Raw genomic sequence first — 25,665 nt, forward strand, 5'->3', positions numbered from 1 at the left:
AGTCAAGTCTGTTATTGTTTTATGTTAGGGTTAGGTTTCTAAAAACTTTGTACATTCAGGTGTCATTTTAAAATAATCTAAATTAATTCCAGGTAATTTATTATTCCTTTCCAATGCTCCTTAATATGTACAAACTAATATCCTGTACAGTTGTTTCAGCCCCTCCCCCCTCCTTTTTTTGTACTCCACAAGGCAGTTCTTCTGGTCTGGTGAGCGTCTTTAGCTTACAATGATAGCCTGTTCAGTGTGAGTTGCAGCTCCTGCTGACACCTCAACATGGCTCTGAACGTCCCAGGGTTGGTGGCCACCATCATCTTCTACCTGCTGATCCTTTGTATTGGCATCTGGGCTTCTATCAAATCCAAAAGAGATGAGATAAGGATGCAGGCCCATCACACTGATATGGCTCTTTTAGGAGACAGAAGAATCACTCTGGTGGTTGGTATTTTTACAACAACAGGTGAGTTTGTTCCTATAAATTATGTGAAGAAGAACTGGGGGAATCTCCAAGACATTCTGGCAATCTGTTAGAAATTACTGTGAAGTGTACTGATATATTATAAAGCTGTTTTATCCAAATTTTCCTTTTTCAATAATTTCTGTGAGGTGACTCCATGCATTAACAAAGGTTAGAGAAAAGAAAAATAAAGGACAACGAAGGTCGAGACCTTAAAAATGAACCATAAAAAAAGGAGCTTATTTTCCCACATATTGTGATTTACACCCAAAGGTTACTGACTACTTTAGTAAAGTGTACCTTAAGCTGGTTTAATCGGCCCAACTCGAAATTTAGGTGCATCAATCAGAATATTAGCTAGGTAGAGTGGGTTTTCTGCTCAAGCATCAGCGCTCATATTCAACTTGCTAGGGGTAGGGTTGAAGACTTTCTTTAGTTAAGTCCTGCAACTCTCTGCACAAGTCACCCACAATTCGGCTAACCAAGCAGGAATGAAAAAAATATGTGTTGGTCTACTACTGCCTGTTGAACTTGATACTATGTATCACTCAGAATGGAAAGCTACTCTGAAAGATCTCACAAATCTGTTGACTCAAACAACAGTCTCTCACAATCTGCCTTCTCAGTTGGCCTGTGGAACTGGCAATTGACAGATAACACAGCTGACTTCATTACTAGTTATACTAACCATCTTTGCTTAGACTTCACAATGTTTCAAGCACAGTGTTGGGACGGGTCTGTTAATTTCTAAATCATGGACACTCCACTGCTCCACTCACACATGTATGCCTCTTTTGAACTCTCCTACTGCTCACCCCACAGCAGACACTTTTGTGTCATTCTTCACGCAGATAGTGTCCAAAAGACGTCTTCAGTTCGATTTTGATAAGAAGTGAAACATCTCCAACTAGCATAAGCCCAGTTAGACTCTCTTAAGCCAGAATTTCCCTTTAGTATGTTTTTAGAAGAAAATAACTGTCATAGAGCCTTTATGAAATTGAGTAACTTTGACCTGTCAGCCAAAAGACTACATAGGCCGATACTAAGGTGTCTGGTTTGCTAATGTTACGAGCAGTTAAAAACTCATAATGTAAATTAATATAAAGTTTTTAATGGTTCTAAATGTCTGATACTAAATAATGAAAAAATTCAAAATGCCATCATTTTCCACATAGAAAAAAAATTGAAAGCTTTCTGCCATTTGTAAAACCATGGTGATTTCAATTACTTTTAAATTTAAACGGAATTACTTAACTATGAAAGAAAACGGATCTCATTTCAATTATTCCCCATATATTCACAAAGATGAATGCAGGGGGTGAAAATGTTTAAATGGAACAATTCAAGGGATATTTTAATTGTTTTGTGGCAGGACGAAGACCGACTCCACACAGTTGTTTATTTGTTTTCTTTCTTTATTGTTTTCTTTATTGAATTTATTTATTTATTTTCTTTATTTCTTTTACTTGAATGATATTGCTTGATATTACTTGCTGATATTACGGCAAAAAATATATGGGTGCGGAACACACCACCCAACTCGCCCATACAACCCATAATCCTCCTAGGTGGGAGGTACCTGTGTGCTCGTCACTCCCCTCCCCCCCCCGACCACCCAGAGGGACACCAGTGGCCAAAGCCAGTCCCTTGCTGGAGGCTTGATCAACCTGCCATAATGACTGTACCACCCTTCATCTAAAACCACAGGCTGTTGTCAAACAGGAGAAACACAATCAACAGTACCCTACAAATCTGGACACACAACACAAGAAGACACAATAGGTGTGACGGGTGTGATTAGGACACAGGCACAGGGCACATGGATGCATTTTCTGGTCGTCAGCAGCGCGTTGAGAGAGAACGGCTCCAACCCCCACATCAGAAGCATCCACCTCCACTATGAACTGCCTATCAGGATCGGGAACCAGGAGAATGGGAGCTGAGGTGAACCGGGCCTTGAGGTTCTGGAAAACCTCCTCGGCATCCTGGGACCAACGGAAGGGTACCTTGGAGGAGGTGAGGGTAGTGAGTGGAGCGGCCACGGTGCTATATCCCCGGATGGACCTTCGGTAAAAGTTGGCGAACCCTAAGAACCATTGCAGCTGTTTCCAGGACTCGAGGACGGGCCAGGGGGTGACGGCAGAGACCTTGGCAGGGTCCATCTCCACACTGCCTTGACCGATAACGTATCCCAGGAAAGAGATGGAGGTAGCGTGGAATTCACACTTCTCAGCTTTTACAAACAGAGTTCTCCAGCAGGTGTTGGAGGATGGCCTGCACATGATACACATGTTCCTCCTTGGAACGGGAGAAGACCAAGATGTCGTCCAGATAGACGAACACACTCTTGTTGAGCATGTCTCTTAGAATGTCATTAATGGGTGCCTGGAATACGGCCGGAGCGTTAGTAAGGCCGAAAGGCATGACCAGGTACTCATAGTGTCCAGTGGGTGTGTTGAAGGCAGTCTTCCACTCGTCCCCCTCCCGGATCCGGACTAGATGGTAGGCATTGCGGAGATCCAGCTTGGTGAAGACCATGGCCCCTTGAAGCAGCTCAAAGGCAGAGGCGATGAGTGGGTGTGGGTTCCGATTCTTGACGGTGATATCGTTGAGGCCCCTATAGTCGATGCAGGGCCTCAGTGACCCGTCTTTCTTCTCCACGAAGAAGAACCCTGCCCCAGCAGGCAATGAGGAGGGACGGATGATCCCAGCGGCCAGAGCGTCATTAATGTAGACCTCCATGGCCTCTCTTTCTGGCACAAATAGTGAGTAGAGACGACCCTTGGGAGGCGTGGTTCCAGGCAGAAGGTCTATGGTGCAGTCATTCGGCCGATGAGGGGGCAGGGAGGTTGCCTTAGCCTTGCTGAACACCTCCCGGAAGTCATGATATTCAGCGGGCATCCCGGACAGGTTGGGGGCCAGACTGGATCTGACAGATAGCAGAGGTGCAGAAACTTGATTGTGACAGATCTGGTGACAGGAGGAACTCCACCCCAGAATGGAACCCGTTGCCCAGTCAATGTGGGGGTTGTGACGACGGAGCCAGGGATAGCCCAGGATGAGTGGGATGTGAGGTGACTTCAGGACGTGGAACTGTATAGTCTCGTGATGGTTGCCAGACAGCAACATGTGGATGGGCGTGGTCTGGTGAGTGACGGTCCCTAGGAGATGGCAGGAACTGAATGTGGTAAAGGAACCCAGTCGATACCCAGCTGGACAGCGAGCCCCTCGTCGATCAGGCTGACATCAGCCCCAGAGTCAATGAAGGTGGCAAGGGTGTGAGAGCCCCCCGCCAACAGAAGCCGGATGTGAAACAATGGCCGAGGACAGGGGGCAGAGTCTTGAGTCCGGCTCAGCAGAACACCCCCGTTTACTGCTGAGCCCTCCCTTTTACTGGGCAACGAGAGATGAAGTGCCCAGCCTGGCCGCAGTAGAGACAGAGGATCCCCTGGCGTTGTCGCTCTCACTCCTCAGGGGTCAGACTGGTGCGTCCCACCTGCATGGGTTCGGCCCCCCCAGATGAGGGCTCGGTGAGAAGGTTGGGGGCGGCTGGAGACCCTCGCAGGCGAGCAGACGAACGGTGCTCCGCCCCTCGCTGGTGTAGCTCTCTTCTCCTTGCCTGGATGCGCCTGTCCAGCCTGGAAGTCAGCTCGATGAGTCTGTCGAGGGAGGGCGGAAGGTCAAAGGAAACCAGCTCATCTTATCTTATGTATGGCGCTAACCCATTGAGGAAAGCGTCGCACTGGGCTGCTGAGTTCCAGTCACTGAGACGGGCCTGGATACGGAAGTCGATAGCATAGTCAGCAACGGGCCGGCTTCCCTGCTTCAAACTCATGAGGCCCCCGGCAGCATCCGGGCCCAGAGAAACAGGCCCAAAAACCTTACGAAGTTCCGCAGAGAAGGCCTGGAAAGAGAAACAAGCTGGCGTGTCCCTCTCCCACTCTGCCGTTACCCACAGGCGTGCTCTGCCAGTCAGGTGATTGATGGTAAAGGCGACCCTCACCGCCTCCGAGGCGAACGTGTAGGGCTGCAGAGCAAACAGGATAGAACAGTTCGTGAGGAACGGGTTGCAGCCCTTGGGGTCCCTAGAATAAAGCTCTGGGGCTCTGGAGCAGTGCCTGGCGGGGGAGCAGGAACTGGAACAGGAGCGGGAGCAGGAACAGGAGCGGCTGGTTGGGACACAGAGATCACCAGCTGTTGGACCTGGGTGGCTACTGAAGTTAATGCCCGCTCCAGAGTCGACGCCGTCTGCCGAGCCTCTGCTGCATTGGAGGCTAGCTGGGCCTCGAATTGTTGGAGCCTTCCCTCCACTTGGTCCAAACAAGACTGAGGTGGTGGCGAGTGTGCTGGGTCCATGTTTGGGCCAGATTGTACTGTGACGGTTGCGATTAGGACCCAAAAGCAGCACACTGGAAAACTGGACCGTGATAATGACCTTTATTAGCACATGGGCAAACAGGAACTCAGGCAGACAAGGAAGCACAGGAAACATGCCGTTCTTCAGGCCCAGGGCCCACACAAAGTCAATGGGTTTCAGGCTCGGGGATTGGGTCGAGCAGAGTCGGAGTGCGGAACCGAGGGGGGAGGATGTGAATCCTCGGAACCGTACAGTCCTGTTTACAGCGGGCAGGAGTGACAGAATGGAGCTTACAGGAGATGAGGCCGACGATGTAGCTGAGCAGACTGGGGTGAGCAGCAGCGAAGTCAGGGCCACGCTGAGAAGTCAGGACCAGGCGAGCGGGCAGGAACCAGAAACACTGAGGCAGAAGTCGTGGTCAGGGGCAGAAAGCAGGTAGGTTTTCCAGGGAACAGGCGAGGCAGGCAGAACGAAGACAGGCAGGGTCGGTAACAGGTAATCCGGCAGGGAAATAACGCTGGAAAGTCTCGCATCGAAGCAGAAGAACAATCTGGCAAGGACTGAGAGTGCAGGGGAGGCTTATAAACTGGGCTGATTGGGAATCGGCTGCAGCTGTGCTTGCAGGTGAGTGGAGTTGAGCTGACGGGACGGGAGTGGCTGGCAGGTGGAGTGGAAAATTACCGGGACAGGAGGTAACTGGGGGAATGGGGCTGTGACAATAGGAGCCTTGGACGGAGGATGGCCCCGCCGGGGGACCTAGGCCGGTAACGGAACTTCGCCAGCCACCAAATGTGCCGGCTTCACCCTGTCCAATGTGATGCGAAGACCCCCATGTCCAACACGAAATTCTTGGAGCCCTCCTCCAACACCCTAAATGGGCCGTCATTCAGGGGATGGAGAGGTGAAAGGTGAGCATCATGACACACAAAGACTAAATGAGATATTGTGAGCTCTGCCAGCACAAACGATTGTGGAAAACAGTGGTGGAGAGGAGAAGGAGTGAAAGTGGACTCGGACAAAAATGGTCATAAAACAGGAAAGGAAGAAGGAGCACAATCCTCAGGCAGAAATTCCCCCGGAACATAGAGGGGCTGCCCGAAAACCAACTCAGCAGGCAAAGCATCCAGGTCCCCCTTAGGGGCTCAACGCAGCCCGAGCATAACCCAAGGCAAGCGATCCACCCAGTTACCATTCGCTAGCGCAGCACACAATGCCGCCTTGAGCGACCTGTGAAAACGTTCACATAACCCATTAGCCTAAGGATGTTAAGCAGTAGTGCGGTGTACTTGTGTACCCAGGGACTTTGCCAGCGCTGACCAAGCTCGGAAACTAACTGGGGTCCCCTATCAGAGGTGATAGCTGTAGAGGAGCCAAAACGCCCAACCCAACTGGAAAGAAACGCACGATGTCGTGGAAGATAATGAAACCACGTCTGGCCACCTCATGGGTCAATCTACCACCACAAGCAGGTGTGTAAAAACCAGGGAAGGGGGCAAAGGGCCCACCAGTTCCACATGCAGATGGTCGAAAAAATCTATTGGGAATTGTAAAGGGCTCGAGGGGCAAATTGGTTTGCTTATGCACTTTAGCATGCTAACAGGGCCCACACAAGCAGCTGCGCATTCCCTGACCTCTTTATTTAGGCCACGCCAGACAAACCCATCCAGCTTTACTGATGCCCGGACACCTGGGTGTGACAGTGAGTGAACCATGTTGAAAACCCTAGGGTGCCAGGACACTGGCAATATAGGACGAGGGTGGCCTGTGAAAACATCACACAGGAGCCAGGACCACATTCCTGTACTACTGCATCCTCGAGCTTCAGGCCCGTGCCAGTGGTCTTAAGCGCCAAGATTTACGGATCCACGGGCTGGTCAGCAGCCATAGCTGAGAAATCAACCCAAAGATGCACTGGGCACACCAGCACCCGCGAGAGACACTCGGCCACCAGGTTGGCCTTCCACATGCTGGATGTCCATAGTGAATTCTGAGATGGCCGCAAGGTGGTGTTTCTGTTGAGCAGATCATGGCTTGGTTACCTTGGATATAGCAAATATCAATGGCTTATGGTCGATGTATGCTGTAAAAGAGCAGCCTTCTAGCAGAAAACGAAAAATGGCGTGTAGCCAGGTACAGCGCCAACAATCGATCAATCCTGATCGAAAACGCTATACTTCCGCTCATTGTCCCACAGTTTACAGCTAAAGACCACAATGGGTTGCTAAGTACCCGCCACGCGCTGCCCTTACAGCCGCATTGGATGCATTGGCTGTAAGAGCAATGGATGCCCGTGGTGCAGGATGCGCCAGGAGCACCATATTTGCAAGGGCAGATTTAGCTTCAAATGCCTGGATCTGTTCAGGACTCCAGTCAACCAGGTCATTGGCTTTCCGTAACCTAAAGGCCCCATAAAGTGGCAGCAGGAGTTGGGCTGCGTGAGGGAGGAAACGAGTGTAGAAATTCACTATGCCCAAAAACCCCTGCAGGGCTTTCACGACAACTGGGCGCAGGAAGTCTGCCACCGCGTGTACTTTAGAAGGTAATGGAATGGCGCCCTGCGATGAAATGTGATGGCCCAAGAAGTCAACCACGGGCAGTCCAAACTGGCACTTTGCTGGGTTGACAATCAGGCCGAGTTCTTCGAGACGCTGAAAAACCTCTTTAAGGTGCAATAAATGCTCGGCCCACGGGAGAGAACGTAGGCGTTGTCAGTGACGGAAAATCAGCCAGTAAACGCTGAAAATCATTACCCAAAGCCGAGAATTTAGCATGCGTTAAGGGCCCAGATCCCCCTGTCTGACACTGAAAGGTAACAAAAGACACAGCATCAATGAGAGGACACAAAGAAAAGCTGCCCCTATAATGGGACCTGCAATTGAGGGTATCACAAATGTCCCAATAGAAGACCCATTAGTGGCGCTCAGCTGTGGGCAGCTACCTCTGGACGAATGGTCCGAGTCAGTTGGAGGGAGGAGGCTCTTCTGATAGCCAGAGTCTACCAGGAACACTTTACCAGACAGGGAGTCCTTGACGAAAAGCAGCTCCTCTTGTTCACCAACGGCTGCTACTGAGCGCTTGCTTTGGTGTTTCCCGTTGCCTCGAACGTACATGGAGGGACACAGCGCTGAGCCCTGCGACCGAACCGCTGGTGGAAGAAGCACAAGTCGCAGCGACGCCTCCGGGCGGAAACAACAGCCACCATCGCCGGGTCCTTGTCCTCCGCAGCCGGCTGCAGGGTATCTGACGCCACTCTGTGAACAGATAAATGCCTAGAAGAGAGAAGTACTCGATCCGCCTCTTCGGCCAAACCACGGAAATCACCAGTAGCCAAACGCGGACAGTTCGCCAGGGCTGCATGAACAGGGGCGGGAGTTGGCGCAGGAAAATGTGCGGGAAAAGGAAGCCGTCTTCAGCCGAGCCTAGCAACGAAAGCACATTCTCCATGAGATCAACCACCAATCCATCCTTTAGTAGTAGTTTATCCGCCCTTTTGGACAGGCTGTATCGCCGTAGAAGGAGTTTGAGTGCAGCGTACCTCCTGGTCCGCGGTGGAACCTGTAGCAGGTGCATGGTGCGGTGGGTGGACTGGTGATCCAGAGCTTCGACTACCGTCAGCAGTGATTCCTTGCAGGTGGAAAAGCGCCTCTTTGTGTTGGATCCACAGGCCCTGTCGCTCTGCCAGAACTCGGGAAGCTTCACCGATGCGGCGAAACTGCCAACTGTTTGAGCTGCGGCGACATGGTTGAAGAGGAGATGCTGCCTTCTGTTGCCTCGAACATGTCCAGTACGGGGTCACCAATTTGGCAGGATGAAGAAAGACTCCACGAAGTTGTTCCCTTGTTTTATTTATTGAACTCCAACTCGAATGGGACAATGCTAATATTGCGACAAAAATATATGGGTGCGGGTGATATTCTTTAATAGACTACAGCTGATATATTTTAAATATGTAAAAGCAGACAAACTATTATACTCCTATTGTACTGTAACATGGCTTCTACTGGTAGCCTGGCTGATGACTGAAAGCTAAGATAAAAAAACTTTCTTAAAAAAGGGGGCAAAGGGCCCACCAGTTCCACATGCAGATGGCCTGCTTTGTACAAGAAACTCAAGTATCACTTCCATTAGAGAGTCTCATCTGTGGGGGAACACATTTTTACAAAACCTTAAGGCTCATTACATAAGGTGAGTTTTAATGTTCACTACCTTATTTGATGTTATTTAAGCTCCATGGGAAAAAAAAACATTTTCTGTAATCAGTTAATCAGTTGCTTTTGTGGATATGAGTTTTCTTTATCAGGTTCTGTTGCTATGTTATATCAGAGAAATGATTTGTAATCTCAGTGTAACACATTCACACACAAAAAACAAACACATCACAGTTTCAACTTTACTCGTCATTTATAAATTAGCATGGACTCTGATTTTATGTGTCTCACAGCCACCTGGGTGGGCGGAACATTTATCATCGGAACAGCAGAGACTGTATATGATCCAAAATTGGGGCTAATCTGGGCTGTGATGCCATTAGCTGCAACATTAGCATTCTGTCTGGGTAAGTTTCATACATGCATGTGTGGAACTGTGTATATGTGCCATATCTCACATGCTTCCTTTTTCCGCTTGACTAAATTTCATTCTCGTCTATTTCTATTTGAACATTGAAGAACACTGACAATTCAATAATTGTGTGACAGTGTCCATCTTTGTTTAGGTGGATTTTTCTTTGCTGAGCCCATGAGGGACAGGAAGTATGTTACAATGATGGATCCGTTCCACATCAAGTATGGGGACAAGCTAACAGGACTTCTGTCTGTGGCAGTATTGATGTCTGAGGTTATTTGGGTGGCATCAACACTGATCAGTTTGGGTAATTTGAAACTTTCTCTTCTGGAATTTTTTTTTACCTATGTGCTTTAAATAATTACGCTGTTTGTTTTTTTAACTGACGTCTTTTAACTGACTTCTATATTTCTGTTGTGAATTTATGATGATGCCAAGTCTGAGCAAATTGTATAAGTTTATTTTGTTTTCTTGCCATAAAAAAGGCTTTTTCCTTTTGTGTCTCTGGGTCACATGACCAAAAAAATGTCACATTCTAAAATTAAAATAGAGTGAAAATAATATTAACTGCTCCCCTCAAAAAAAATGCATTTCAAAAGAAAACAGTTGATGCAGCAAATGATTCAAAAGTCAATAAGATATTGAGTCTACAAGATCTAATATTATTGCTCTGATGACTAAAAATATCAAGTTTGACCCCCCCATGATGATATAAGTAGGTATGTAAATACTTGTATGACGATAAAATGATCAAAGTGGCTAGAGACTGCAGATGCATACACATTGTTATTTTTTTGTTGTGTTTATTAATTGCTTTGCTTTCATTTCATGTTTGTCTAAGGTTTAACCATGAGTGTGATTCTGGGCTTGTCATATACCATATGCATCTGGATCTCTGCCGCAGTGGCCATTACCTATACATTGCTAGGAGGACTTTACTCTGTCGCCTACACTGATGTCATTCAGCTAATACTTATCTTCATCACTTCGGTGCGCTATCATAATTTCCTTCAAAATCAGCTGGCTTTATTTAGGATTAATGCTACAAAGTTAACATGCTAAGAAGTATTGAGATAGTAGTGATAACTAAAATGCTAAGAAGTATTGAGATAGTAGTGAGAACTATCTACATATTTAAGATATTGCTTTTTGTAAAAAGTGGTGAAAAATCCAAACATGAAGAAAACCTTAGAAACATTGAAATAAAACCCTAACCAGGAGACATTCAATAGTCAATTAAGCCAATTTAGTGCAATTTCTTGAATAAAAGAATTCTAGTCTATAATAAAATTGTTCATATTTATTTACTGGAGTTACTGTAGAAAAACTGTAGTACTCTGTAGTTTACTGTAGTTTCAATCAATACATATTTTTTGCCTATTAATAATGTGTTTTTTTCCATCTTCAGTGGTTATGCATCCCTTTCCTCTTCAAGAATCCCACCTCAATCGATATCACCACCACCTCCTTTAATTACACCTTCCAGGCTCCCTGGGTAGGTTCTGTGACTTCACACACTGCATGGAAGTGGATGGATGTCTTTTTGATTTTGGTAAAATTTTATATTTATTATAAAAATAATGACATTACATAAATATATACACTGATATAACACTGGCCCCATGGATTTACATATTTGTTGTTGTATGAAACAACATTAAACAAGAGTATAGGAGACATCGGTTTCCAGGATTTCCACCAGAGGACTTTATCGGCATCTTCGTCAGCCTCAGCCAAGCTACGTTGTTATGCTGCAGCGTTCCTCATCCCTACATTTGGAATTCCTCCTGTGCTAATTGGAGCAATTGCGGCATCCACAGGTAACGACAAATTAAGTTTTTATTGCAGCCGCAATAAAGTCATAAAAACTTCTATAGAACACATAGTTTTCAAATAAACACAACATCAAATAATATAAAATTAGTACAGTAAAAATGCTATACATTCAAAATTCCAAAATATTGTCTTGATAAATTCTGCTTGTTTTTTTTTTAAAGCTTTCATAATTGGGATAAGTGTAACTCCTTATATCATTATACTTGTGTATCCTCTTTCTATGGGAAAGAAGGAGTCTGTCCTTATCACAGAGCTTAGAAGAATTTGTGACCTCACTGCTAGCCAACCTGCTAATGTAGCAAGATGTTTAAATATTGTTCACTTGATGATCAACATGTTCTAAAAAAAAAAAAAGAGCAGAAGAGCCTGACTGCTAAATTCTTTTATTGTCAGACTGGAATCAGACTTCTTATGGTTTTCCCCCACCATTTGAGCGAGGACAGACGGGTCTAATCCTGCCCCTCACCCTGCATCACCTGACACCACCATACATCTCTGTTATTGGCATTGGAGCTGTGGGTGCAGCTGTGATGTCATCAACGGACTCTGCTCTCTTGTCATCTGCTTCCATCTTTTCATCAAACATCTACAAGAAGATCCTGAGGACTACGGTAAATCGCTTTAATATACAGTACTTTGAATTGATGTGTAAAGGTTAGTTTTTGGATTAAATATTATTAAAACAATTCTGCAGCTATATATAGTCCAACGCTGTATCATACTGTTCAAAGCAGTGTCTGAAGAATACCGTATTTTCACGACCATAAAGCGCACTGTATTAAAAGGCGCATTCTCAGTTATGGGTGCTATTTCTGTATTTAGAACATACACAAGGCACACCGTATTATTAGGCGCATGCTGAAACATACAGTAAAAAATGACAACGGAAGTAAAACAGTGAGTTTCGACACATTTATTGAACAGAATATTCATTCTTCCGCCACAAAACCATCAAAGTTTTCATCTTCTGTATCTGAATTAGACAGCTGCACTATTTCAATGTCCAACATCCCGAATTCCTCTTCTTAATCATCTGAATCGGACTCACCTACCGGGTCCGGTTTAGCGTTGATTTTGTGAAAGCTCTTACAATACATGAAGACGATATCGTAGCCCATGCATCTACAATCCACCCGCATATGGTGGCATAACTTGCCCGCCGCTGCCTCATAGTCTTTGTGAAGGAGTGTTCGCCTTCCGTCATCCAGCGCTCTGTCCGTTTCCGTGGCAGCCGAAAACCACGGTGAACGACGACTTCTCGTGCCCCGTTGTGCGTATTTATGGGTCAAAGGGATGTTAAAAGTCAGAGGGATCTCATCCATGTTGGTGATGTGGCTGGGCGCGGTTATGTTGTTGCGGCAGTAGGTGCGGAAGATGGCCACCCTCTCCTGGTAATACGCGGGCAGCCGCTGCGCAACAGTTGTCCTTGCACGTATGGAGAGATGCTGACGCCTCATAAAGCGAAAACACTAAGATTGCTCAATTGCCATTTTCAGCCGCGTATTCGATGGCCTGCAGTTTAAAATAAGCCTCATTAATACGCGTCTCGCTTGACCGGCGCCATTTTAGGGGATCCTTACGCGTAGGTGTGCCGCTAATCGATTGGCTGAGCGTTTACCGTAGTGCCCCCACCAAAGGCGCACAGCAGATTTTGGAACTCATCCCACACACAAGGCGCTCCATATTATAAGGCGCACCGTCGATTTTTGAGAAAATGTCAGTGTTTTAGGTGCGCCTTATAGTCGTGAAAATACGGTGCAGAAAATCCAAAAATTTGCTACTTGAAAGCAACACAGAAAAAAAATGCTAAAAAAAAATCTGAGCCAGTTTCAGTCAGGTAAATCCTTTTTTAAATTATCTCCCTTTGTAGGCATCAGAAAATGAAATGCGGTGGGTGATCCGGATGGCGGTGGTGATGTTTGGACTTGCTGGGACATCCCTTACTTTCTTACACCCAAGTGTAATGGTCTTTTGGATCCTGGGAGGAGAAATTGCCTACATCCTAATGTTTCCTCAGCTACTCTGTGTCCTCTTCTTCAACATTTCCAATGGTTATGGTGCCAGTGCTGGCTTCCTCGTAGGACTTATTTTAAGACTCTTATGTGGAGAACCTTTGGTTGGCCTACCGCCTCAACTTAATTTCCCAGGATCCGTTCTTGAAGATGGTGTGTACATTCAGTCCGCTCCCATCAGTACCATTTGCATGCTGGCCTCCCTAACCACCATCCTGCTGGTCTCCTACCTGGTGTCTCTGCTCTTCAATAAACATTTGATCCCTGATGCCTGGGATGTGTTCAACGTTAAAGCACAAACCCTACCATTAGGCGGGGCTACTGTCCCACCAGGTGAGAACAGAGGCCCCGCAGTGCCAATGTTGGAATCAACCTGTTGAAATTGGACAGGTCATTTTATCATATGTATGTGTGCTGCTGTGTAATTATTATTTACATTGTGTGTAATACATACACACAATGTAAATAATGAATGTAAATAATTATATATAATTATTTACATTCATTACATTCACATGTCCTGCTTTGTTCTGTCAATATAAACACTTTTTCTTCCTATTCATTAGCTTCATTTAAAATACAGTACTTTTCTATTTGTACCATCATCTTTTAAGGTAAAATAGTTATTACAAAAACATACTTCATCCTTCATTTCTTTTACTTCTAAAACATAAATATCTTGAGGTAAAATGTATTCAAATAAACCCAAAACACCCCACTTATTTTTTGCTCATTTACTTATTTTTATCATCAAATATTTATATTGTCAAAGAAGAATAACATCACTGTATGGATGCACACTCCTTTCAATGTTAAATAAAAATTAAGAATGTAAAAACATTGTCCAGCAATATTGACCTTAACAATAACTTAAACATCGTTATTTGATTTCACAGTTCAGTTAAAGGTTCCTGTACCCTGCAAAAAGCTGGGTCAAACTGCTGAACCTCTGATGTCGTTGTGTAGTTACAGCATCTGTTCAGGTCCCCAAAGCCATTAGCCTCACATATATCAATCTTTTTATATGGCAATTGGCAAGCATCATTATCTGCTCTAACCACTGCACAGCCTCAATCTCATATTGGCTTCCTGTTTTGACAAGAATGTTCTGGGTTCTACTGGTCATGTCCAATCTGACTAAAGTTACAGAGTAGTTTCTTAGCACCATTCTGCCATGAATACAAAGTCTCCATTGGGGTTTTCCCATCCTGCAGCAGGGAAACAAAAATCAGATCAGAACAGAAATTCTGAAAATGTTCTTTCCATTGTACAGCTGCTACTTAACAGACTCCCAGCAAGAGAACTGAAACAATGTAATTTTTATTTTTTTCAAAAACCAAAAAAAACAGATCTCACAACTTCATTAGTGCCCCAAAAGGACCTCTATTAAATTTCACAAATGTTAATTTACTGGGTTGAAATATCCCCAAAGGCAAAATACTTAACATTGACCTTTCTACTTTGAGTGTTTTTATTTTTGTCTGGATCTGTGAGACCGCATGGATGTTGTTGGATACGTACAGTGTTCTTGGTGTTGAGGCTGGCACCGTACACCATCAGCAGCTTGATCATCTTAAATCTATTGATTCTCACTGCGTCGTGCATCGGTGTGTCTCCATCCTGGTCAGAATATTAGCTGGTCACAAACCAGTCTGGTTTATATTATTACTGTTCTTATGTGGTGTGTTTTCCACAATCCATTTTTGTAAAAAAAATTTAAAATTTTAATTATAATCATCATTTTAATCATTGACCAGTTGATTTAACAGATGATGTTTGCATTTTTCAATTTAATTCACAACTTCATTCTTACGTAAATGAAATGCTAGAAAATGCTGAAAAGAATCATTATAAAACAGCAAACCAACAAAATCAAGGAAGCAAACAGGAAATATTGACATATAAATCTTCAAAGGGATATCTTTAAGGAGACAGCAGTTTTTCATCACAAGTAATTTCATTTTATTGTCAAAATACTAAGTGGTATCACTTAGAACTGAAGAGGTTATATTCCTAACTTGCTTCGAATTATGTTTCAAGTGTGTTGGCTTCTTACTCTGTCTTTGGCGTTAACATCAGCTCCACAGTGGATGAGATGTTCTGCACAGTTGCAGTGTCCAGTTCTCACAGCAACATGAAGAGGAGTGCTGTGAAGCTAAATAAATGACATCATCAGTGTTCTTATTTCATTTTAACCAGTTTAAAGTGGACACTATTACATCACAGGTACATATTTTGAAAGTACTGAGGCACCAAATTCATATCATAAGTAGTTTAATTTTTCCATAGTGACAAGCTGAATTCCTATCTGTGTAAATTCTCAGTCATCCAGGTCATTGTATCCAAGGTAGTTTTCTCTGTCAACTGGAAGAAGAAACCCAGTCCAGTTGACAGAGAAAACTACCTTGGAAAGCTGAATTCCTAGCATGGCAACTGTATGCTTCAAAGTATCCATGTGAAACCACATTTCATCAAATACATTCTGGTGCTCCACAGAGTGTATTCTCATTGTAATGGAGTGGCAACCTCATCCAGAACATATTGGGTATCCATTCATCTAACCTTGTCCCTGTAGGCGAGATTGGCTCCCTTGTCAAGGAGGAGCTGTAGAGCTGGAAGGCTTCCTCCTCTGCAGGCCCAGTGGACCGCTGTGGCTTCCAGCTGAAACCCAATTACACAGCTGTGTAATCTGTATCTGTATGTTATTATTCATTCTCTCTCTGGTCCTAAATCCTACCTTGTCCTTTTTGTGCATCGAGGCTCCAGCCTCCAGCAGCATTTTCACGATTTCCACATGCCCTTTGAACGAAGCTTTGTGCAGAGCTGTTCTCCTGAACTAAACAATTGTGAACAATTTACCAGATACATACCTTCACCAACTCAAAACATTCAGCAACAAAATATTGAAAAACTTGTTACTGTGGTTATAGTTTTTACTTGATCTTTTATGGTGTTAATGGTTTCTATGTTGTATATATGTAAATTGATGTCTTTGAAGCTTGTACAGGCCCCAGCTCCACACTCACACACAACCTGAGTTTAGAGGATGGATGGATGGATGGATGGATGGATGGATGGATGGATGGATGGATGGATGGATGGATGGATGGATGGATGGATGGATGGATGGATGGATGGATGGATGGATGGATGGATGGATGGATGATGGATGGATGGATGGATGGATGGATGGATGGGCGGGCTTATATTGTGAAGGCAACATACATACAGAACCACAAACTCTCCACCAGCAGCAGTAGCACATTTTAATAATAAAAACTTCATGGAGTAAAGTGAACCTGATTGAACCTATTAGATTGTTAGCATACAGAGCCACTATAGTTTAGTATTCAGCTTTAATTTGATTTTGGAGAATGTGACTTTGTCATTGATGCTGAACTTTACTCATGGCTTGCAGGCTTGGTATTGATAGACTATATACTCACTGATTTTAATTATTGTTTATGTTAATATTTTGAATAAAATAAACACATTATAGAATCAATTCTCACATGGTCACTGATGTCGGGGTTCCCTCCATCAGCCAGGTATTTCTCCACCAGTGAAGGTTTGTTCTCCAGAGCTGCTGTTAGAAACATCTCTCCATTCACATTTTCAGGCTGAGATAACAAAAATAATGTGAATGCGCATTTTTGTCAGCACCTAATTTAATTCTAATGTGACTGAAGTCAGATCAATAAGAGCTCAGCATGGGAGGAAAAAGCAGCCATCTAAATAATTTGGAGTAATGAAAGTAGTTCTCTAAAATATGTAAAAATGTCTTTTTTTGCATTAGAGTAATGACGACTCACAGTTTCCTCAGAATTACATCTATAAAATGACTGTTAAAAATGAAACCTAACCAAAGCTTTGGGCTCTGGTTGTTTCTTGTGGATAGGTGTTTTCTTTTCCCTCCTCCTTTTCTTGAGCTGTAGAATGATGAAAAGGTCATCCACCGTCTCCAGCTTAAGTCTTCCACTTATATCCCTCTGACAATGCAGAAAGAGGTTTCAGCACAACACAGTGTATTCTGAACCACTATGAGTTTAAGAGGTCACATGACCAACAATATACAAATGGAAGTGCTGTATGTCCTGAGGATTTTTAATAAAAGCCACAAACATCTTTCACAGGTGAAAGCCTGTTTGCTTTCTTTATGATTTTTACATCAATAATTATTGCACTGTAATAACCCAAATATACAATTAGAACTTTGTTTAAAATGCCATTTAAATAGTAGGATTATAATCAGGAAGAATTTGGAAATGGAAAAATACTGATTAATTCTATACATAAATGCAAGTTCAGACACGAAAAGGAATTCAGTCTTTGTGGTAAGAGGTTAAAACTGACAGTTGTGCATGTTTGCAAAATCATTGCTATTGTATATGGTACACAAGTGAATCTCTCCCATCCAGAAATCCACATGGTTCAGTCTGTTGTCATGAGGACTTGTTTTCCTTTCCCTTCTTGTGTAAGTACAGTATCAGGTTCTTACATTAAGCGCTGCTACAATGACTTCCTCTTGGTCACTGCTACTGGCCAGCTGCTGTGGAAGGCTCCTACCCACCAACTCCCTGTTGGACCATCGATCATCCTCCTTCTCTTGATTGACAGCTGTCTCATACTCCCCACCCTTTAAGTCATCTAACTCTTTGCTTTCATGGATTTTACCAGACACCTGAAAGATGGAACATTTGTGACCACGAGGTTATTATTCAGCAGAGGTGAGTAAAATTTTTCACTTTAAATTCATCAGCGAACATTAAAAGAGATTTGAATGGATTTTTTTTAAAATGCCTCATATTCCTTTTAGTATTTGTTTTTATGTTAAATTAAATCAAATGGGACATTTTTTATCCATTTTCAGGAAAAAAAACATTTTTTTTGTTTTACCCCTTGTTATTTTCAAAGAATTTTTAAGGATACCTAAAGAGCAAAGCAAAGGGAAATCATACAGAACATTTAACAGCAGAAGACACCACATCAGCCACAGCCACGAAATTGTCTTTTGTTTGAACCTTCAGCCCTCTGTTGTTAAGTCCATTCTGATCAAAACTTGCATTTACCAGTTCCTCCACACTGTGCAGGCCCATGTTCCTTTCTAAAGTCCAAGAGAGCTGAAGTCCTGTTGTGTGATCTATGTCTGCCCATCTGTCGGTGCTGCTGTCACCTTCTCTCTCTTAAATACTGGAGCTGCATCAATCTTCAACTCAGATCAAGTTGCAGCAGTCATGTGCTCATTTGCCATGTTTGATGCCCCCGCCCACCAACTGCTTTTACACCACACACACACAAACACACACACACACACATGCTTTCTCTTAAGACTGAGTTGATGCCTTATTTTGAAAGTAACATATTGGACTTTAAAACAAGCGTGTGTAATTTTTAATTAGCTTGGAAATATTTTCTGTGGAAAAAAAGTCTATCCATTATTACGGCTTCTTAGACAAATCTATTCAAATGTCTTAATTTATTGACATTATCTTAAGCATTAACCACATAGTGAATCATAATGTTAAACATAGCAAATGGTTGGTAGAAGGGCCATAAATATGCAGTGAATATGATTTCACAGCATCTCAGAAATGGTCACACCTTTAAATCTTCATCATCTCTCATTATATCCAATCACGAGATTAGTAGGAGGTCTGACTGACAGTTCACGGATCCCATTAACATGAACTGTTACTTTTAGCACAAACTGTGTTAGCTCACTCTCAACCAACCAGTGAGCCAGTCAGTTGCCATAACGTCCTCTACCCTGTGGTTATTGGTGATTGCTAGAAGTCATGTGCAGGACATGCACAGTGACAGTCTGAGTCTGTAAGAGCTTCCGACTCACTAATGTACCGTATTTTCACGACTATAAGGTGCACCTAAAACACTGAGATTTTCTCAAAAATTGACGGTGCACCTTATAATATGGAGCGCCCTCTGTGTGGACTGAGTTCCAAAATCTGCTGTGCGCCTTTGGTGGGTGCACTACGGTAAACGCTCCGCCAATCAATCAGTGGCACACCTACGCGTAAGGATCCCCTAAAATGGCGCCGATCAAGCGAGACGCGTATGAATGAGGCTTACTTTAAACTGCAGGCCATCGAATATGCGGCTGAAAATGGCAATCGAGAAATCTTAGTGTTTTCGCTTTATGAGGATCTCCATACACGCGAGGACAACTGTTGCGCAGCTGCTGCCCGTGGATTACCAGGAGAGGGTGGCCATCTTCCGAACCTACTGCCGCGACAAGATAACCGCGCCCAGCCACATCACCAACATGGATGAGATCCCTCTGACTTTTAACATCCCTTTGACCCACAAAGTGGAGAAAAAGGGGCCAGCACGGTGGCGATACGCACAACGGGGCACGAGAAGTCGTCGTTCACCGCGGTTCTCGGCTGCCACGGAAACGGACAGAGCGCTGGATGACGGAAGGCGAACACTCCTTCACAAAGACTATGAGGCAGCGGCGGGCAAGTTATGCCACCATATGCGAGTGGATTGTAGACGCATGGGCTATGATACCGTCTTCATGTATTGGAAGAGCTTTCACAAAATCAACGCTGAACCGGAACCGGTCGGTGAGTCCGATTCAGATGATTAAGAAGAGGAATTCGGGATGTTGGACATTGAAATAGTGCAGCTGTTTAATTCAGATACAGAAGATGAAAACTTTGATGGTTTTGTGGCAGAAGAATGAATATTTTGTTCAATAAATGTGCCGTAACTCACGGTTTTACTTCCGTTGTCATTTTTTACTGTATGTTTCAGCATGCGCCTAATAATACGGTGCGCCTTGTGTATGTTCTAAATACAGAAATAGCACCCATAACTGAGACTGTGCCTTTTAATACAGTGCGCTTTATGGTCGTGAAAATACGATACATTAGTAGAATTTAACATAGTTTATACTGTAGGCAACCAAAGATGTGAGTACTGTTGCACTTATGGCAGTTGTCTGGCCTCAAGCCCTTTCTACAAAACAAAAGATGTGTTTTCAAATTGTTGTAGATTTAATAATAATAATTGGAATCAGCCTTTTTACCTGAAACAATATTATTAAAAAGTCTTTGTAAATACTGCTTGAAGTATAAAATTTGGCACCTGTTAATGAGTTTAGAATAAATATGAAATTTAAAAGGAAAGTTGGATAAATGGCACAAACTGTAGGAGTGATAAAAATCAATACAAAATTAAAGCCTTACTTTTTTAACATACTAGTTTATTTAAATTTTAGGTGCAGGTGAACTTGCCTGTAAATGTTGAGCTCATCAGCATAAAAATGAATGGCTGATGGTATTATCATTTTAAATATATCCTCTTTTCTTTTAGTGCTGTGAATCTGAAATAAACCATGTGGATGATGTTATTGGTTGGAGTTGGGACCTAGGGGACAGACAGTCAGACTAAATGAAAGAATGTGGACCTAACCCCTCCCTCTTCATATTCTAAATGTGAAGGGGACAGCTCCTTTATATGTCTGCCGGTAGTCTAAGGCTGGTTTGGTGACAAAGCTTACATGGATACATCACTGAATTCTTTTAATATAAATAGACCCCATGCAGAATTCCTTCTGTGGAAATATATCATGTTTAGTTTATTATTAGCTGTGTAAATCCTTCAACCAGTGACCGCTCTCATTTGAGGAGGGGTTTGATTACAGTGCCTCAGAATTGTTTATGAGCATGCAAGTGTTTGTCAGATAATCTCTCACTCTGACGTGTTGTTCATCAGCAGAACTTTAAAAGAAGAAGGCAGTCTAAAGCCACCACCAATGTTGATGTTTGACATGTTGGCAGGCAAGACCAGATAAGGTTTCACTTACTGGAATCAGTGCTTTGTTTAAAGAGATCAAAGGTTGAAATTTAAATTAAATGAATCCTAAGATTATCAATCAATCAATCAATCAATCAATCAATCTTTATTTATATAGCGTCTTATACAATCAAAATTGTTTCAAGGCGCTTTCCAGAATCCCAGGGCCTGACCCCAGACAAGCAACAGTGGCAAGGAAAAACTCCCCTTTAACAGGAAGAAACCTTGAGCAGGACCAGGCTCATGTAGGGGGACCCTCCTGCTGATGGCCGGCTGGGTAAAGAGAGAGGAGAGGAGGGAGGACAGGTAGAGGATAGGATAGGTAGGAGAGGAGAGGGGTAGAGGAGAGGAGAGGTAGAGTGAAGGGGAGGTAGAGGAGAGGAGAAGGAGGAGGAAGGGAAAGAGGAGAGGAAAGAAGAGGAGAGGAAAAGGAGAAGGAGAGGAGAGGAGAGGAGAGGAGAGGAGGAGAGGAGAGGAGAGGAGAGGAGGAGAGGAGAGGAGAGGAGAGGCACAGAGCACAGAAACACACACAAAAAATCACAATCACTTCAACGGGGCCGGCGGTCATTATGCAGCTCCGATGGCAGTGATACCTGCAAATAGATAGAGGGGGGGGAGCAGAAAAACTACACAAGAATCAGCATAACTAGTCTGCTTGATGAGGAGAGGAAAGGAGAGGAGAGGAAACCATGACCCAGTGGAGTGACAGAGGCCTGTCAGGTGATCATGTTTCCGGACCCCGGCAGCCTTGGCCTATAACAGCATAGCTAGAATGTGACCTAATGATTAGTCGACCCCCTAAGTATGATAATTTGTCTGTCTATGATAGTAACTGGAACTACTGAATTAGTAACAGTAAGCTTTTTCAAAGAGGTAGGTTTTGAGTCTGATCTTAAAAGTAGCGATGGAGTCAGCCTCACGTACCTGGACAGGGAGCTGGTTCCAAAGCAGGGGGGCCTGGTAGCTAAATGCTCGGCCCCCCATTCTACTCCTAGAAACTCTGGGAACCACAAGTAGACCAGCATTCTGAGAGCGGAGCGGTCTATTGGGCTGATAGGGTATCACTAGCTCCTCCAGGTAGGATGGAGCTAGGCCTCTGAGGACCTTGTAGGTCAGAAGAAGGGTTTTAAAAGTTATTCTAAATTTAACGGGCAGCCAATGAAGCGACGCCATTACAGGACTTATGTGATCTCTTTTGTCAATACCTGTCAGAACTCTGGCTGCAGCATTTTGGATCAACTGGAGGCTTCTTAAAGAGTTGTTAGGACACCCTGATAATAAGGAGTTACAGTAGTCCAGCCTGGAAGTAACAAATGCATGGACTAACTTTTCAGCATCAGGCTGCATCAGTAGCTTCCTGATCTTTGAGATGTTCCTCAAGTGAAAAAAGGCACTTCTAGAGACTAATTTAATGTGTGAGTTGAAGGAGAGATTTTGATCAAAAGTTACTCCTAGATTCCTCACAGAGAGACTAGATGTTAATGAGATACCATCTAGAGTGATCATGTGATCTAATCTATCCCTGAGAGGTTCAGGACCAAACACCATGACCTCAGTTTTTCCTGGGTTAAGGAGGAGGAAATTTGAAGACATCCAGGACTTTATGTCTTTAAGACAGGTCTGGAGCTTCACTAACTTCTCTGTCTCCTCGGGTTTCATGGATAAATAGAGCTGAGTGTCATCAGCATAGCAATGAAAATTTATCCCATGCTGCCGAATAATGTTCCCTAAGGGAAGCATGTACAATGTGAAGAGGATTGGTCCGAGTACGGAACCTTGAGGAACTCCATGGCTAACCCTACTGTATGAGGAGGGAACGCCGTGGACATGGGCAAACTGGTATCTATCAGATAAGTATGATCTAAACCAGTCTAGTGCTGTCCCTTTAATCCCAATCACATGTTCCAGTCTCTGTAACAGGATGCTGTGATCAACTGTATCAAAAGCAGCACTGAGGTCCAGCAGAACCAGCATAGAGACCAGTCCATGATCGGAAGCTATGAGAAGATCATTAGTGACTTTAAGAAGTGCTGTTTCTGTGCTGTGGTGAGCTCTAAAGCCTGACTGAAACATCTCAAACAGGCTGTTCCTCTGCAGGTGCTCCAGTAACTGAGTCACCACCACCTTCTCTAGAACTTTAGAGATAAAAGGAAGGTTGGATATTGGCCTATAATTTGCCAAGACATCAGGATCCAGTGATGGTTTTTTAAGCAACGGCTTAATCACTGCCACCTTGTAGGACCGGGGTACATAACCTGACACTAAAGAACCATTGATCTGGTCCAGGATAGAACTGCCTATCAGTGGTAGAACATCCTTCAACAGGTGTGTTGGGATGGGATCTAAAAGACACATAGTGGTCTTGGATTTCTGAATTAGCGATGACGCCTCAGAAAAATATATAGGGCTGAAGGAGCTTAAGGGCTCGTTGGAGACCCTGCATGTTCCCACAGTCGGCACATCTGGTGATGGTCCAGTTGTAGGGATGGCCTGGTTAGCTTTCTCTCTGATAGCTAGAACTTTATCAGTGAAGAAGCTCATGAAGTCTTCACCACTAAGGGAAGAAGGGATACGTGGATCTAAAACACTGTGACTCTTGGTTAATTTGGCCACAGTGCTGAAGAGAAACCTGGGGTTGTTCTTATTTTCCTCAATCAAAGAAGAAAAATAAGCTGTTCTAGCCTTGCGAAGGGCCTTTTTGTAAACTAATAGACAGTCTTTCCAGGCTACATGGTAGCTGTCTATCTTACAAGAATGCCACTTCCTTTCTGCTTGAGGGTCCTGATATGTGAATTATACCAGGGGGCACACCTCCTCTGATTTACTATTTTCTTTTTCAGGGGGGCAACAGAATCAAGCGTGATTCTCAGTGAGGTTGCTGCACCTTCAGCAATAGAGTCAACCTCAGCAGGGCTAAGATTATAATGATTGATCCCTGGGGAAACACACGGTGGTCCTGGGATCAGCACAGGGATCACTTCCTTAAACTTAGCTACAGCATTATCTGAAAGACATCTGCTATAGTAAGACTTTGTTCTGAGCATAGAAGAATCCTTAATCATAAATGTAAAAGTGATCAAAGAGTGGTCTGACAGGAGTGGGTTCTGAGGGAACACTGACACATGTTCTACCTCAACACCATAAGTCAGGACTAGATCTAGGGCAGGGGTCGGCAACCTTTTTTATCAAAAGAGCCACTTTGCCCACCCCCCTCCCAAAAATTACAGAGTTTATAAACTTCTAAGTTTTAATCTTTATTTAAATTTTAACAGTTGAAACCAGTGAATACAACAAACAAGCCCACTTTAATATATATATGTATATATACATATGTTTAATAGTAGTAACCCATGCGTTCTCCCGTCCTCTTCGGGTTTGTTGGCAGCCAGCCAGTGATCAATGGACGCACCTTAAAATACAAAAAAAACTACATCAGTTCTGAGTATGAGGATTTTTTTGAAAAAATAGCTTATTAAATTATGTTCCTCTTACCTGTTTAGTGAGATTTCTGTGTCTGCATTTCCCTGCAGATCTTCCCTATGTCGGCGCTGTAAGATGTGACTTTCATCTTCACGCAGGACTGTAGAGTCTCGCTGGTAAAGCGGGAGCGGTATTTGGACTTTATAATGTTCATGCTTGAGAAAACTTGCTCGCATAAGTAAGTTGAGCCAAAGATGGATAGGACTCCAAATGCACACCTTTTCATGTTGATATAGGTGTCGGGAATGGCATTCCATGTTGCAAAAATAAGTTTGTCGGGTTGGGGTAGTTTTTCCATATCACTCCATTTGTGCTCTTTAGCGAGAGTAGCCCTCTGACGGACGACTTCTTCAAGATCCGCTGACAGGGATTTAAACTTGTTAACCCACAAAACTTTATCCGCAATATCGGCCAGTTCAATTTCTAGATCAGGCTTACTTACTCCTGTGAATGCGGATGTGTTCAGCAGGGATGGGTCGCTGTTCAGTGGTGCGACAGGGAAAGAGAGAGTCTGTTTCTCCTTTCTGAACTCACTGAACCTTTTTTCAAATGCAGCTTGCATTGCAGTAATGGCACGGTGGAAATAATCACAATTTATGTGATTGTTTGCTTCTTTGAACTCTCTTAGGGAGGGGAAGTGAGAGAGCGTGCCATTTTGTACATCTCTGGCGAACACTGTCATCTTGCACTCACATGCCAAAATCTCCTCCAGCATGTGCAGTGCCGTGCTTCCCTGTCTTTGGAGATTTTTATTCAGCATGTTCAAGTAACTTGTCATGTCCACCATGAAGTAAAACTTTTCCAGCCAAGATGGGTCTTCCAGTTCAGGATACCCAAGGCCTTTATTTCCCAAGAAGGTTTTTACGTGCTCCAGACAGGCAGCGAAGCGTTTCAGCACCTCCCCCCTGGACAGCCACCGGACTCTGTTGTGCAGCAGGAGATCTGAATACGTGTTTTCGACTTCTTCTAACAACGAACAAAACTGTCGGTGGCTTAACCCATTCGCAATTATTTTGTTCACTATCTTAATAACAAGGTTCATTACTTCCACACATTCAGGGGGAAATGTTTGTGCGCAAAGTGCTTCTTGGTGGATAATGCAGTGAAACGTCATCAGATCTCGGCCCAGTGACTTTTGAAGT

General features: G+C 43.8%; 2 protein-coding genes and 1 long non-coding RNA gene across 4 annotated transcripts; 1 reads left to right on the plus strand and 2 right to left on the minus strand.

Moving 5' to 3' along the window:
• The first annotated feature begins 212 nt into the window (after window positions 1-212).
• On the plus strand, window positions 213-13,751 carry LOC130533948 (high-affinity choline transporter 1-like). The gene is made up of 8 exons (XM_057047781.1): window positions 213-460; window positions 9,256-9,369; window positions 9,529-9,684; window positions 10,219-10,367; window positions 10,786-10,929; window positions 11,044-11,197; window positions 11,607-11,824; window positions 13,084-13,751. The coding sequence occupies exons 1-8, from the start codon at window positions 277-279 to the stop codon at window positions 13,603-13,605; spliced, it is 1,641 nt and encodes a 546-aa protein (XP_056903761.1). The 5' UTR covers window positions 213-276; the 3' UTR covers window positions 13,606-13,751.
• Window positions 13,752-13,951: 200 nt separating this feature from the next.
• Window positions 13,952-18,393, minus strand: ankrd1a (ankyrin repeat domain 1a (cardiac muscle)). Of its 2 annotated transcripts, XM_057047805.1 has the most exons (9): window positions 18,295-18,393; window positions 17,724-17,906; window positions 17,089-17,214; window positions 16,738-16,845; window positions 15,963-16,061; window positions 15,788-15,886; window positions 15,282-15,380; window positions 14,747-14,845; window positions 13,952-14,433 (listed from the first exon to the last, which is right to left on the minus strand). In XM_057047805.1, the coding sequence occupies exons 1-9, from the start codon at window positions 18,319-18,321 to the stop codon at window positions 14,341-14,343; spliced, it is 933 nt and encodes a 310-aa protein (XP_056903785.1). In that variant the 5' UTR covers window positions 18,322-18,393; the 3' UTR covers window positions 13,952-14,340. The 2 variants fall into 2 exon arrangements, with proteins under 2 accessions (XP_056903785.1, XP_056903784.1); XM_057047804.1 differs by having other exon boundaries at window positions 14,102-14,845.
• Window positions 18,394-24,272: 5,879 nt separating this feature from the next.
• LOC130533975 (uncharacterized) lies at window positions 24,273-25,204 on the minus strand. The gene is made up of 3 exons (XR_008952746.1): window positions 24,742-25,204; window positions 24,536-24,636; window positions 24,273-24,452 (listed from the first exon to the last, which is right to left on the minus strand). It is a non-coding gene; the product is annotated as an uncharacterized LOC130533975 (long non-coding RNA).
• Between the last annotated feature and the right edge of the window lie 461 nt (window positions 25,205-25,665).

This window comes from Takifugu flavidus, chromosome 11 (genome assembly GCF_003711565.1).
Source record: "Takifugu flavidus isolate HTHZ2018 chromosome 11, ASM371156v2, whole genome shotgun sequence".
Taxonomy (NCBI): domain Eukaryota; kingdom Metazoa; phylum Chordata; class Actinopteri; order Tetraodontiformes; family Tetraodontidae; genus Takifugu; species Takifugu flavidus.

Bases quoted from the DNA above. Each gene is read 5' to 3' on its own strand.
- ankrd1a (XM_057047804.1), bottom strand. From the start codon at position 18,321: ATGGGCCTGCACAGTGTGGAGGAACTG. The intron at 17,907-18,294 runs GTAAATGCAAGT...TCCATCTTTCAG, and splicing joins TGCACAGTGTGGAGGAACTG to GTGTCTGGTAAAATCCATGA. The intron at 16,062-16,737 runs GTGAGAATTGAT...ACAATTGTTTAG, and splicing joins ACCCCGACATCAGTGACCAT to TTCAGGAGAACAGCTCTGCA.
- LOC130533948 (XM_057047781.1), top strand. From the start codon at position 277: ATGGCTCTGAACGTCCCAGGGTTGGTGGCCACCATCATCTTCTACCTG. The intron at 461-9,255 runs GTGAGTTTGTTC...TGTGTCTCACAG, and splicing joins TGGTATTTTTACAACAACAG to CCACCTGGGTGGGCGGAACA. The intron at 9,685-10,218 runs GTAATTTGAAAC...TGTTTGTCTAAG, and splicing joins ATCAACACTGATCAGTTTGG to GTTTAACCATGAGTGTGATT.